General features: G+C 35.0%; 1 protein-coding gene, 1 long non-coding RNA gene and 1 pseudogene across 3 annotated transcripts; 1 reads left to right on the forward strand and 2 right to left on the reverse strand.

Moving 5' to 3' along the window:
* Positions 1-1,723: 1,723 nt before the first annotated feature.
* LOC104756523 (uncharacterized) lies at positions 1,724-3,198 on the reverse strand. Its single transcript, XM_010479127.3, has 2 exons — positions 2,831-3,198; positions 1,724-2,259 (listed from the first exon to the last, which is right to left on the reverse strand). Exons 1-2 carry the CDS (start codon positions 3,093-3,095, stop codon positions 1,907-1,909), a joined length of 618 nt encoding a protein of 205 aa, XP_010477429.2. The 5' UTR covers positions 3,096-3,198; the 3' UTR covers positions 1,724-1,906.
* A 4,818-nt stretch (positions 3,199-8,016) lies between these two features.
* LOC104756525 (uncharacterized) lies at positions 8,017-8,397 on the reverse strand. Its single transcript, XR_762308.3, has 3 exons — positions 8,321-8,397; positions 8,174-8,233; positions 8,017-8,087 (listed from the first exon to the last, which is right to left on the reverse strand). It is a non-coding gene; the product is annotated as an uncharacterized LOC104756525 (long non-coding RNA).
* Positions 8,398-10,760: 2,363 nt separating this feature from the next.
* On the forward strand, positions 10,761-11,933 carry LOC104756526 (vesicle-associated membrane protein 714-like; annotated as a pseudogene). Its single transcript, XR_015586762.1, has 3 exons — positions 10,761-11,073; positions 11,229-11,419; positions 11,533-11,933. The product of XR_015586762.1 is annotated as a vesicle-associated membrane protein 714-like (transcript).
* Positions 11,934-12,284: the final 351 nt, after the last annotated feature.

The following is a 12,284-nucleotide window of genomic DNA, read 5'->3' on the forward strand; positions in this document are numbered from 1 at the left end:
CTCAAACACAACCCGATCGAGTGCCTGGAACAGGTAATGCTTCACTTGATGGTCCTTCATCTTGAGCTCCTCGACCTGCTTCTGCTGCGCTGCAGTCGCTTCGATTCCCTCTGGTAGCTCACTGTACCCTTCTTCTACCATACTCCACAATCCCTTAGCACGCAAGAGATTCTCCATCAGCTCACTCCAATGATCGTAATGACCATCAAAATGAGGAATTTTGGTGAGTGTTTTGTCGTCGCTCATTTTCTCTCTCTCTCTTAGATCACTTTGTTCGCAAGCTCTGATACCAAATGTAAGATACTAGTTTCAAAGACTTGCAAATTGCATCAGAATGATCTGGTTCTCATTAGCTCTAATGCGGTTTATAAAGATACAAAGAAAACTGAAACAGAACCTAAAAGATAGGACACGACGCAACTAGCTCAACTAATTCCACTTACAACGGGAATATAGCAAAACAACTTTGACACATTCTAACCAGAAGAATAGGTCTCTTATTGACTTAAACTTACTCAACAACCATGGTCAACAAAACTGTAATCGACTAATCGACTATACCACTACAGCATTACGTTTTGATGTTTCTCATGACTATCCAACTTCGTTTTAAATTGTTCCGAGAGCTACCAATAACTACACTTTGCAAGGTTTTAAAACTTGCTTTGCTGAATAAGAACTAGTTTCCTGACCAGAAAAAAAGAACAAGCAATTACTACACGCTTTCAGCTAACCTGTTCGACATAGGGCACGAAAAAAAAGTGGACAAAAGTCACAAAACAAACAAATGTCTACTCGTCCTTTTATTAACCTAAAAATTAGGTTTTCCTTCGCATCAGTCTTACCACATTGATAAATTCTTATATAATTTTCCTTGGAGTAGTCACATTGCTTTCCTACTTTTGATTGAACTTAGCCAAAATAAAAGCCACTTTTTTCCTTTGAGTTGTCATCTCAAACACAATAAAGTTCAAATATCAAAATCAGTTGTCAAATGAATCTACTATAGATTGATTTCAACATTTTAACCAATTTCGTTCGAATCAAAAATGAACTTGGTAAAACATATGAAATGAACAACTCTCCAACATAAACCGATGTGCTATAACTATCTCGATTTTTCTAATATATTATAATATGTATCACAAAAAAAATCTTTAAGATTTGGGATTCGGAAATATACAATGTATACAAAAAGAGACAACTATAAGACAATGTGAATGGGGCAATGCTTTGGGGTCCATTTTTTGTGCTCCAATGTTTCCCACTATTGTGAACAAGCTAACATGGACTCGTCTTCTTGCATAATAACTTGTACTACTCTTATTTTTTTTTCTTTATAAAATAATAAAAAGGAATTAAGGTGAGCACTAAAAGTCATAGTAGAAAAAAAAACTTCAAGAATCCCATGCAAAATTATTTATATTAAAGCAACTCACTTTCCTAGTTTTCTTCTCTCTTTAATTATACCTTTATTTTTTTGTGTTTAAAAATCAAAACTTTCTCTTTTGTCATATTGAAATAATGATAAAAGGGTATTTTGAGTTTTGACCCTTCTCCCATCTTTTAAATGGCTTTTATCAGATTCAGACCACATGCCTACAAAGAGGTATGGTGTAGGGAAAGACTCTTGTCCCTTTACATATCCTTACATGTAAATGTTATACATATATAAGCAAAACTCTAAAACTAATTCAATAATTTAATCTATGGATACAATCGATTCAAACAATGTATTGTCATTATTTACAAAAAAAAAAAACTTCCACATAATTCTTCTTCGAACAGAAGCATCAATCATTGAAAAAACGACCAAACCAAAATATTAAACTACAAAAAATATATAGAAAAGTATTTGTTTTTTTTTTCAAATGTAATAATTAGTTATATATATGAAATTAAAAAATCAACTTTTATTTTTCCTGGATTTTCTTCTGGTTAAGGTCCTCACCATCCAACCCTGTTTCCTCACTTTCACTTTGGCTCCTTCGACCTTGGATGATGCCACGTGACAAGAAGTGGTGGACGATCCTGACCTGAGTCTGATAACGTGGAAGAGATGACCAATCCGCTTGCGCCACCTAAGCGATGACTTGGCAGTGGTGTGCTCTACGATACTGGTGCTGCTCGTTATAGGGGATTGCTGCTTCTTGCATGTTGAGTTTGTTGTGTTGTCTACACAAACCTTTGTTGTCACTACTGCTTTCTTCTCCCACGACGCGTTTCCATCGTTTTCGAATTTTATTGATATGAAAGAATCTGAAAACAAAATATGAAACTCTTAGAAATTCAAAAATAATTGATGATCTTGTACAATTATTCATATAAACGACATTATTTACCAACTATAAAAGATAATTAGCCGTATAGCACACAACTCATTATATCGAGTAAAACAAAATTTTCAGCTGGCCCGATTTAAAATAATATTAATATGAACTCCTTTCTGAAAAAAAAATTAGCCTAATATATATAAATGTGTGTGTGTATATACTATATAGTGGCTATATGAATATAAACAGAAAACTTATGTACACCGTTACAAATTATTAAGAATCATCTCATGATTCTACACACATACACATAGATTTATAAAATTTTAAAATATTGTGTGGGAGAAGTTGAAAATCTTTTTTTGGAAAATGGAAAATACTGTGTATTCTTGAGTTTTGACAATCCAAAAAGATTGAAAGAAAGAGAAAATAACTAATAAGCATTAGATCTTGAAGTATTTATTTTTATTTTTATTAAAACTGATTGTTAATTATAAGATGTATGTATATTATATTATGCGAGTATGAAGTATACATATAAAAAATGAATTGTGTACCTTCTTGGCTTGTGGAGACGTCAAGATCGGAGGAGGGATGGAATTTACGGTGACGGAGATCGAGACGACTGAGGAGGGAGCTCAAGGCGAAGATCTTGGGGAGGCTGATGATTGGTGAAGAGGAAGAGTGTTTAGTTCTTGATGATCTCTGTTTTGAAGCTAAAACAAGAAGCCTCTCATTCAAACAGAGTGGACAAACTCCAACATATTCTTCCTTTGGATGGAAATAACAGTATGGTGAGCTATCATCTTTGTACATATCCATCTTCTTCACTTCCGATGAGAGAAGAGAATAGAGAGAGGGAGACGAGAGAGATAAATGAAATATGTAACAAAGGGATGGGGCTTTGGTCTGAAATTGAAGCTTTGTAATTTATAATATATCGAATATATTTGTATCTATATATATTTCATATTTTTTTCCAAGTAATTTAAGAAAAAAAGAATTCCAAGTAGATAAGCCTTTTAGTTGCCGGAGAAAAAGAAAAAAAAAAAAAGGGAAAAGGAGATTTTGATATGACATGATTTTAATTAATATATAAATTCCCAATCCATTAAGCTCGTTTTAGTTTCTAGATTTTGTTGACATCATTGTTTTCAGATAATGACAATCTACAAAATTAATTAGTGTCTACAGTATAATAGTGATACCCTAGATTTAGAGTTTAATTTGTATTTGTTTGATGAGATGCAAGTATAAGTCATGCACCTGTTATAAAAGAAAAGGTCTCGAACTTGGTACTTTTTATAATGACATGGCCTACGGGTATTCGAGATATAATATATACCAAAGTATTTATAAATTTATGATGGTCAGACAAATACTTAAAAACCGATTTTAATATCTAGGAACGTTGTTGCTTCAACAAGTCACTAATATTTAGAACATCAGATGTAGGTTGTTAAATTAGCCAATTCGACGAAGCATGTTCTGGTCTTACCAGATATAGAATGGAACAGATGGTTCGAGAAGGATGATTGATCGATCGCTTGTGGATCCGTGGCATGTGAAATAGCTATTATATATAACTAGCTAGTCATTATAATTTTTTTTTTAAAGATAACTGTGAACAAAGAATTCATATAAATATATTTGTTTGTTAAGAAAAAATCAAATTAAGAGTTTTTGGACGTGTTGGACGAGAAGCATCCACTTGTAGTATTCGTAGTTCCAAAAAAGAATGTATCCGAATATTCAGGGACCCATCAATACAAGTCACCATTCTTTGATATGTGTGAGTGAGTGATTTTGGAGGTCATTCTCCATATTCGACAATATATTCAATTCTATCTATCTCCTCACTTTTACTTCAAGTTTTTGTTACCTTACAATTAAGGGTGAGTTACTAGAATATTACATAAAAACTTCCTTATTACAAAAGTAACATACAATTGTTTGTAATTACTAGACTAACACATTGTACCTATACTATCCCTGAAATTAGTGTTAGAAAAAAACGTAATTACGGCTAATGCCATTAGAAAAAAAAACATTGGAAGTTGGGACTAAGTCTACCGATCTTTTGATGGTAGATTTATACACGTGGACTGATTAAAGGTGTACGTCAGATATTTTTGGTACACTTAGTTGTAGTGCTGGTACACTTTGCCGTCGACGTAGATGGTACACTTAGTTATAGTGTTGGTACACTTATCGGTGGACGTATATGTGTATCAAAAACTAAGTGTACCAAAAATATCTGACGTACACCTTCAACAGTCAATATGATCCAAAAGATATTTATGATAGGCTAATGGTCTGTTGCGACAGATTTATGCGACAGCCTTCTCTCGTTACAGATATTTTTGGTATACTTTGTTTGTTTTTTGAAATTGTTTTCGTTGTGTTGTGGTAGGCTTCTTGTCCGTGGTAGATTTAGTAAGCAAGATTGACAGCTGTAAAGTCTTACCAGAATAACACGAATTTGTTTGAGCTGGCAAAGACAGTCTAGCGTTGTGATAGACTTATTGGAGGAAGATCTAAACACGTTTGCTGTTCTTCCGAATAATGGTGTTCATGTAATAAAGTTTGTAGCAGATTCATCAATCATGTTCTGTTTGTCGGCCGGAGCAAACGCTTTTTTCCTACTCAGTTTCAGAAATCTTTCCTCTGGGTTCATCCATGGAAGAGCAAGATATCGTTTCGGAAATCTATATAACTCACTTTTTATAGGTTTTTAATTTAGAAATCAGATGTTGAGATGAAAATCTATAATAGTTGAATAAAAACCCCACAAGTGAAACCAAAAAAATAGACATAAGTCGTGAAAAAATAAAGTGAGGCAGGGAAAATTAGGGTTTTCAGTCGTATGTTAGAGGTAGAAGACGATGATATTATGGTAATTTCGGGTTCATTAAACCTAAAATCAAACGTGTACATACATATAAACGTGTACGTACATATGAACGCATACGTACACAAGTTATGAACGCATACGTACATATGAACACAAATTGTTTACAAACAAAACAATGTTGTTGATTTGAAGGTACACTTGGGTATATTTCACCTGAGCTCTCAAGAACAGGAAAGGCAAGTACAAGTTCAGATGTATTTGCACTCGGTGTTGTGATGCTAGAGATTGCTTGCGGGAGAAAACCTATATTGCCACGCAAAGCGAGATGGTACTTACTGATTGGGTGTCAGAGTGTTGGGAGAATGGAGATATCATGCAGGTTCTTGATCATAAGATTGGAGATGAGTATGTTGAGGAGCAAGCATCACTTATTCTGAAACTCGGCTTACTCTGTTCACATCCGGTAGCAGCCATCAGACCGAATATGTACAGCATCGTTAAATTCTTGGACAGTGTGGCTCAGCTTCCTGATAACTTACTTGACATTGTATAAGCTCGAGAAGTTTATCCAGGTCTTGTAATCTCAAGTGAAACAGCTGATTCTCCTGAGTCCAGTTCCATTGCTCTCTTGACCTTCACTGAATCTTTCGTCTCTCATGGACGCTAAAAGAAACCCATATGGTCTTGTAGGTTCTTGATTTATCTTGAATATGTAAGTCTTAAAACTGATTGTAATGATTTTTCTAGTGTGTAAGACAGATATATACAAAAAAACAATAACAGAACTCCCAGGAAAAAATCTTATGATTGGTATATAAGTATGGTAATAACATCATCCTCACGTTTATTATCTATACACTCTATACAAATACATTGACAGAAGACTGTTAAATACACTCTATAAGGTTCTTGAAATGAGGACTGCCACATCATATTACTTTGTATAAAGAGTCTTTTGGGAAGGGTCCTTGCATGGATTTTGCTTTTGAATCTAGACTTTGTCTCCGAGTTTTGGCATTTGTTGCTTCAGCCTGTATTAGACAGTAATGCTCAGAGATCATACACAACAATAATGAAAAGTACTGCAACAAGGTTCTCTTGGGAGGCTTAAAAACGCTAGAAACTTCCTCATGAGTAAATACCTTTGGTTTGGCCTGTAAGTGTATACCATAAGCCAGAGGGATGAATTCTAACGGTATACCTACCTCAAGAATTTAAAGGATCAAACAGTGAGTAATAAGCACAAAATTTTAAACATAAGACTGAAATAACCTATTAAATTTAACAAACGGTGAGATCTCCAAAGAAACATTAAAAGTAGAATGAAGAGCTTACAAAAACATAGCCAAATATGTAGAGCTGAGGAGTCGTGAATAAAGAGAGAGAGAGAGAGCAAAAGCAAAACATGAACATGAACAGAGAGCAATCCGTAATCATGTGGGTAGTAAATCAAAACACAACTTAAAGCAAAGTATATAGTGGGAGTTACCTACATAATGGGTAGAGCATAGATGGCAATCAGCTCCAACATTTTTGAATTGTGCCTTCACCACCCTCGTCCAGGAACCATGATAGCTTCTCGTTTAGAGTTCTTGTTCCCAGTAGCTAGCTACATATAATACGGATGCACCTGTAACAAGAAAAAAAAAAAGAAAAGATCACTCATAACCAAGGGGTGTTGAATAATTATGATATAAGAAAACCATAACATGATGCTAAAACGTTTTTAAAAATATTAACCATACCTCTGAGGACTGTCACGTAGCAGTACAGTAACCTTCTTACCACTTACCAGCAAGCAATTGCAGAGAGAAGACATCGGACAAAACACAGTGAGTGATATGCACAATTTTGAGGAGGCAAGTAAAAAATAACACAGAGCCCAAGTTCCAATTTCGGTGAACAATAACAATTCGATTCAGGGCATAAGATAAAGAGTAAGATACTACCAATCAAACGGTGAGAACTCAGAATAAACATAAAGTAATAAAATTAAGAGCTTACAGTAGAATAATACAAAATACCACAGAAGAAACGAAACCCTACTGAGTGTGTGTGTGGACGATGTGCTGCTGGTCTTCCACATGTCCCGTTGGAAACACAAAAACAAAAACAATCTGAATCCTGCAGTAAAATAAATAGAGACGTCAGAGAGGAAATTTAACTAGAAGACGAACAGTTGAGTTGATGATACCAATTAATTTATCAAACGGTGAGAGAACTCAGAAGAAACATAAAAAAAGAAGAACTTACAGTAGAAGAACAAATACCACAGAAGAGACAAAACTAGTGTGTGAGCCTTCGCGTGATATGCTATCCCAGGTCTCTTTGCAAACAAAAACAGTAAGAACCTGCAAAATGGTGAGATAAGATCAATCAAGCAAAAAACCAGAATGTTTAAGAAACTGAAAATAAACCAAACCTGAGAATCGACATTGATCCATTAACTCCATTTGAATCAGCTGTTGAAAACCTAAAATCACAGAACAAGAAGAAGTCATAATAAAGCAAAAGAACCAATGAAAAGCTAACTCGAAAGAAAGATTAAGAGACAATTAAGATTGAAACTGATAACGAGGAACCAGGATAATGGAGATGTGTTTATCAAAATGTAAAAGAAAATCTCTTACCGTATGTAGCTCTTGTGTTTTAGAGTAGCGTTAAGAACCCGTTATAATCAGGAGACTTGAACTGGGGACCCGACCTGAGATGATGACAATCGCTTTCCATTTAGAGAATCTAGAAGCATGTTGTAATTCGAAGATCCATCACTACAAACATAATAAGAAAGTAAAGCTCAGAGAGTACTACTCATCAGCGACTTTAGTAAGAAGCTTTAAGAACCAAATACAAAATTCAATCTGAGTAGTAAATATGCACCAAAGCTTTGTACTTCAGCACTATGAGCACCAGATTGCTCCTCGGCATCTACGGTAGCAAAAGGTATGGAATGATTCAATCTGCAAAAAAACAAAACACAAAGTCATATGTAGTAAGTAAACCCTAACTAAGCAAAACAAGGTTTATTAGTACCAAGTAAACCAACCTTTAATTCTGATTCCTCAAGGCCCGCCCATTAACTCCTTTTGAATCAGATGTCGAAAACCTGAAATCATAGAATAAGAAGAAATCATAACAAAGCGAAAGAATCTACGAAAAGCTAAATCAAAAGAAAGATGAAGAGAAAACTAACGTCCTTACAAAGTCAGAACCGAGATTAAACGGTGACCAAGCCAAGCCTACAAGATAAAAACCCTAACTTCAACAGAGGTAAGCCAAACCTTGGCATGAAGCAGAAGATGCGAGGCCATGTACAGTAACTGCAAAAAAAAAAAAGCCATCCAAGAATCATAATAAGTGAACAGAAACCTCAGAATTAAGAGAATCTTATAACTTCCATTAGGATCACTGAATATGTCTCTGTTTTACTCCAAGTGAGAAGAAGCAAGAGAGAAGAATAGAGTTAACTTACAATGAAATAACCATGGAAAGAAACAGCTTGCTCCTCCTCCGATCATCACTTGGCACCATATCTTGCTAATTCATCAACGATCCTGTTGAGAAGAGAAGGTGATGTATGTTTTATCAATGAAAAACAAAATCTAACATGAAATTGTACTTACAAGAAGAGGATTTTTTTTACCATTGTTGTTTTTGTTCGGATCATCATGAAACAAACCTTAAGCAGTTTCAAGTCTTTCTTCTTCTTCATTCTTCAATCCATCACTGACCTGCACATATACAGAATTAGAAAAAAACCATATACATAGTTAATTTGCAAGTGTGAATTGAACAAAAACAACTTTAAAAAAGAGAAAATTAGAAGACAAACCATAAATCCCCAAGTTCTGAAACATCATTCACTCATCAAACCATCTCACCCCGATCTGCACATAGAGAATTAGAAGAAGACAAGAGAAGATACTCAACAACGATAAAGATGAGATAAGAGAAAATGAAGAGAAAATCTCGGAATAATAACTTACACGATGATGGATGGGGAAGAAGATGAATTATACAATTGAAGATGTCGTTGTTGTTGTTTGGGTAATTAATCAATCGGAAACCCTAATTCTGCTCTGAATCTTCTTCGCTCTTCACTCTTCACTTTTCTCTGTTTGGGTTATCCACAATCAATCAATCAATTTGGATTAACAATAATAGGAACTAAAAGAAATTCGAGTGAAGAAAAAAAACCCTAGAATGTAGAAATCAATGTATAGAGATCATCAAACCCTAGAAGAAGTTGCGATTTCAGAGTCGAAAGCCACGCTTCCAAAAAGCACCTGCGAGAGACAGAGACGCGTTAAGAAGAGATATATACAAGAAACACCCAAAAGAAATCAGAAACCTCCGAGTCGACTCCAGAGAACCGCCGCTCTGCAACACACGTCCCAGCCACCGTGGATGCGTCACTGCCGCGTTGCTTGTCAGAAACCCACCGCTGCGCTGACGGGAGTGAAAGATTGCTCACTCTTGTTGTTGCTACTCCGACGATAACTCAGACAAAAAACTAGATCTGAAACTTTGTTCTGAGAGAGCAAGTGAACCCAAATTTTGTCAATCTGATGTTTTTTACCAACTCAAATTTGATCTAAAACTAGATCTGAAACTACGTCAATCTGATATTTTTTACCAACCCAAATTTAAGAGAATCCCAACAAAATGAGAATGATTCATCAAAGTTTTTTTGTTTCTTTCTCTTGATAATCAAAGACAAATTTAATTAGAAATGACATAAAACGTAATAAAACACACAACTCAGGTATAGAGGTAATTTGTAAACTTTTATGTGTTATTCTAGTAAGACAGAAATCTCAACGTGTTAGTCTAGTAATAAACCTATTTTTATGTAATATTCTAAGTAGTTTCTCTATAATTAATGGATATATAAATCATTGTGAAATTTCAGCTCAAACCAAAATGAGTTGATAATTAAATGGATAGACTCATGTGTTGTATATATTATTTTAGTTGTCATTTTATTTCCGTGTGAGAGAATTATTATGTTTTCTGATCAATTTATAAAATGGCTCTCTCACATCACATGGGCAATTCTCCATTATCAAGACTATATATCGCTTCATATGCAATTCTTTCTTCTTTGGGCGAAACAAAAGATCAGATTTAGCTTAGGGTTTGATGAAATTTCTCCCTATTTGCTAATCATCTTGAAAATTGCTCAAACTATAAGTCTTCTGCTACTATTTCTCTTCACAAACTTCATATCACGTGCTTATCCAAATGGGAATTTAGTAAGTAAATAAATCATGATTAAAGTTTGGGAGCTAGATTGACCTCATTTTTAAAAGTTGGGGTCTCTTTGGATGTGAACATAAAAAGGGGTCCATTTGATTTGTTGGTCAAAAAAATTGAGCGTTCACGTGATCTAAAAAAAAATAAAAAAGAAGAAGACAGGCTTCAATATCAAGAGCTAAGGGCATTTGCATCGGTGTCCTTGAAGACCGTCCGTTGCAATTAAGTGATTTAATTTAAATCTAATTTCGATATATATCGAAGAAACGTTCCTTCGTAGGGGACGTTTTTTCCATTGTCCGTCGTTACACGTGTCTGCGTGTGAGATATTTGTGTTGTTTTTTCCTCATCGACTTCTTTTTTTTTTTTTTTTTTTTATCTCCGACTCTCTCTTTCTTGTTTCTTTCTCTCTCGACGGAGACTTGTTTTCCCGGTAGTTAATTTCGTCAGACGAATCAATCTGCGGTATCATCTAGAAGAGTATCCGCCGGTTCCAATCTCACCAGGTGGTATTAGCGGAATTCAGCGCCGTTACGGGAAACACAGGCGCCGTGGTGCGACGGATCCTCGAGAAGCTTTCACTGGAGATGGCCGATGAAAGACTTTGTTTCTCACTAGACCGTTACATCTTCCATATTCTTAGATCCTATGGTCTTACCTTTCTCTGTATGGCCAATGATACCTTCGGAAGTAAGATTTTTCTCCCAATCGTTGGATATGTTTTGAGATTTATGGTTATTGAAATTTGCCATGGATTTGAAGTTTTTCTTGTATTTGATTTTGTAGTTTTAAGGTCTTCTCTTTATGTTTATGGTGTTGGTGTTGGTGGTGATTGGATTTTGTAGGGAGGATTCCATTTTCGTATTTGGAAGATATTCATATGAGGTTTATGAAAAACTATAGAAAAGTGGCGCATCAGGCTCCAGCTTATGCAATGAATGATGAATTCTCAAGGGTTTTGCATCAGCAGATGGAGTTCTTCTCTAGTAATCCTAGTGTTGATACTCTCAATCGTGTTAGAGGAGAAGTCAGTGAGGTAAACAATTCTTCTTTAGCTCATATGCTTCTCTATATCTGTTTTTGGTGGATGTGTATTAATTCTTATTAAGTGTATTAGCTTTCTCATTGTTGTGTTTTCGGGTTTTACAGATTCGATCAGTCATGGTTGAGAACATTGAGAAGATAATGGAGAGAGGTGATAGGATTGAGCTTCTTGTTGATAAAACAGCAACAATGCAAAGATAATGCATTTCATTTCAGGAAACAATCTAAGCGCCTCCGTCGAGCTCTTTGGATGAAAAACGCTAAGCTCTTTTAAGGATCTCTGTCTCTTCTTGATTCTCTTGATTTTCTTTGGTTTTTGGTAGTTACTAGATACACCTGAAACAGACCACTGTTTTTGTAAATCAACTCAGTCGCATCCTTTCAGTTTCCAGTCTTGGTTTTTGCAATGAACATGAGAGTGAGTTTGAGGTTACATGTCATGGATGGTCCTCCTCGCTTATGTAACTCTTGTAAATGTCAAAATGATACAGAGGTTTTATTGAACACTTGCCTTGTCTTGTAGATTTTAGTCACTTGAGGGTGTTTGTTCCCTGTATTTCCAATACTCTATCTGCTGTTTCTTTTATAATTCTTGCATTTGCAATATACAATCCACATATTCGTTATTTATGTTGTTAAAATTGACTTTGAGTTTTCATCTTGGTTTACATTTCTGATTTACAAATATTTGCTCTTTTCATCCCTGTCTCTGTTTTCATTAATTAAACCATATTAGTTGCTACTACATTCTTTTCGCAAATTTGTCATAACTTGTTACGACTTATGTAAGCCGTCGCAAATTTAAGTTCTTATTAGGAACTTGGGAAAATATTATGTCGAAAACATGTTGCAAGTTT

Source organism: Camelina sativa, chromosome 17 (genome assembly GCF_030686135.1).
Source record: "Camelina sativa cultivar CO46 ecotype springtype chromosome 17, ASM3068613v1".
In the NCBI taxonomy this organism is placed as follows: domain Eukaryota; kingdom Viridiplantae; phylum Streptophyta; class Magnoliopsida; order Brassicales; family Brassicaceae; genus Camelina; species Camelina sativa.

Excerpts from the sequence above, each read along its gene's own strand:
- LOC104756523 (XM_010479127.3), bottom strand. The coding sequence starts at position 3,095 with ATGGATATGTACAAAGATGATAGCTCACCATACTGTTATTTCCATCCA. Across the intron at positions 2,260-2,830 it reads CGTCTCCACAAGCCAAGAAG|ATTCTTTCATATCAATAAAA; the intron begins GTACACAATTCA and ends TTTTGTTTTCAG.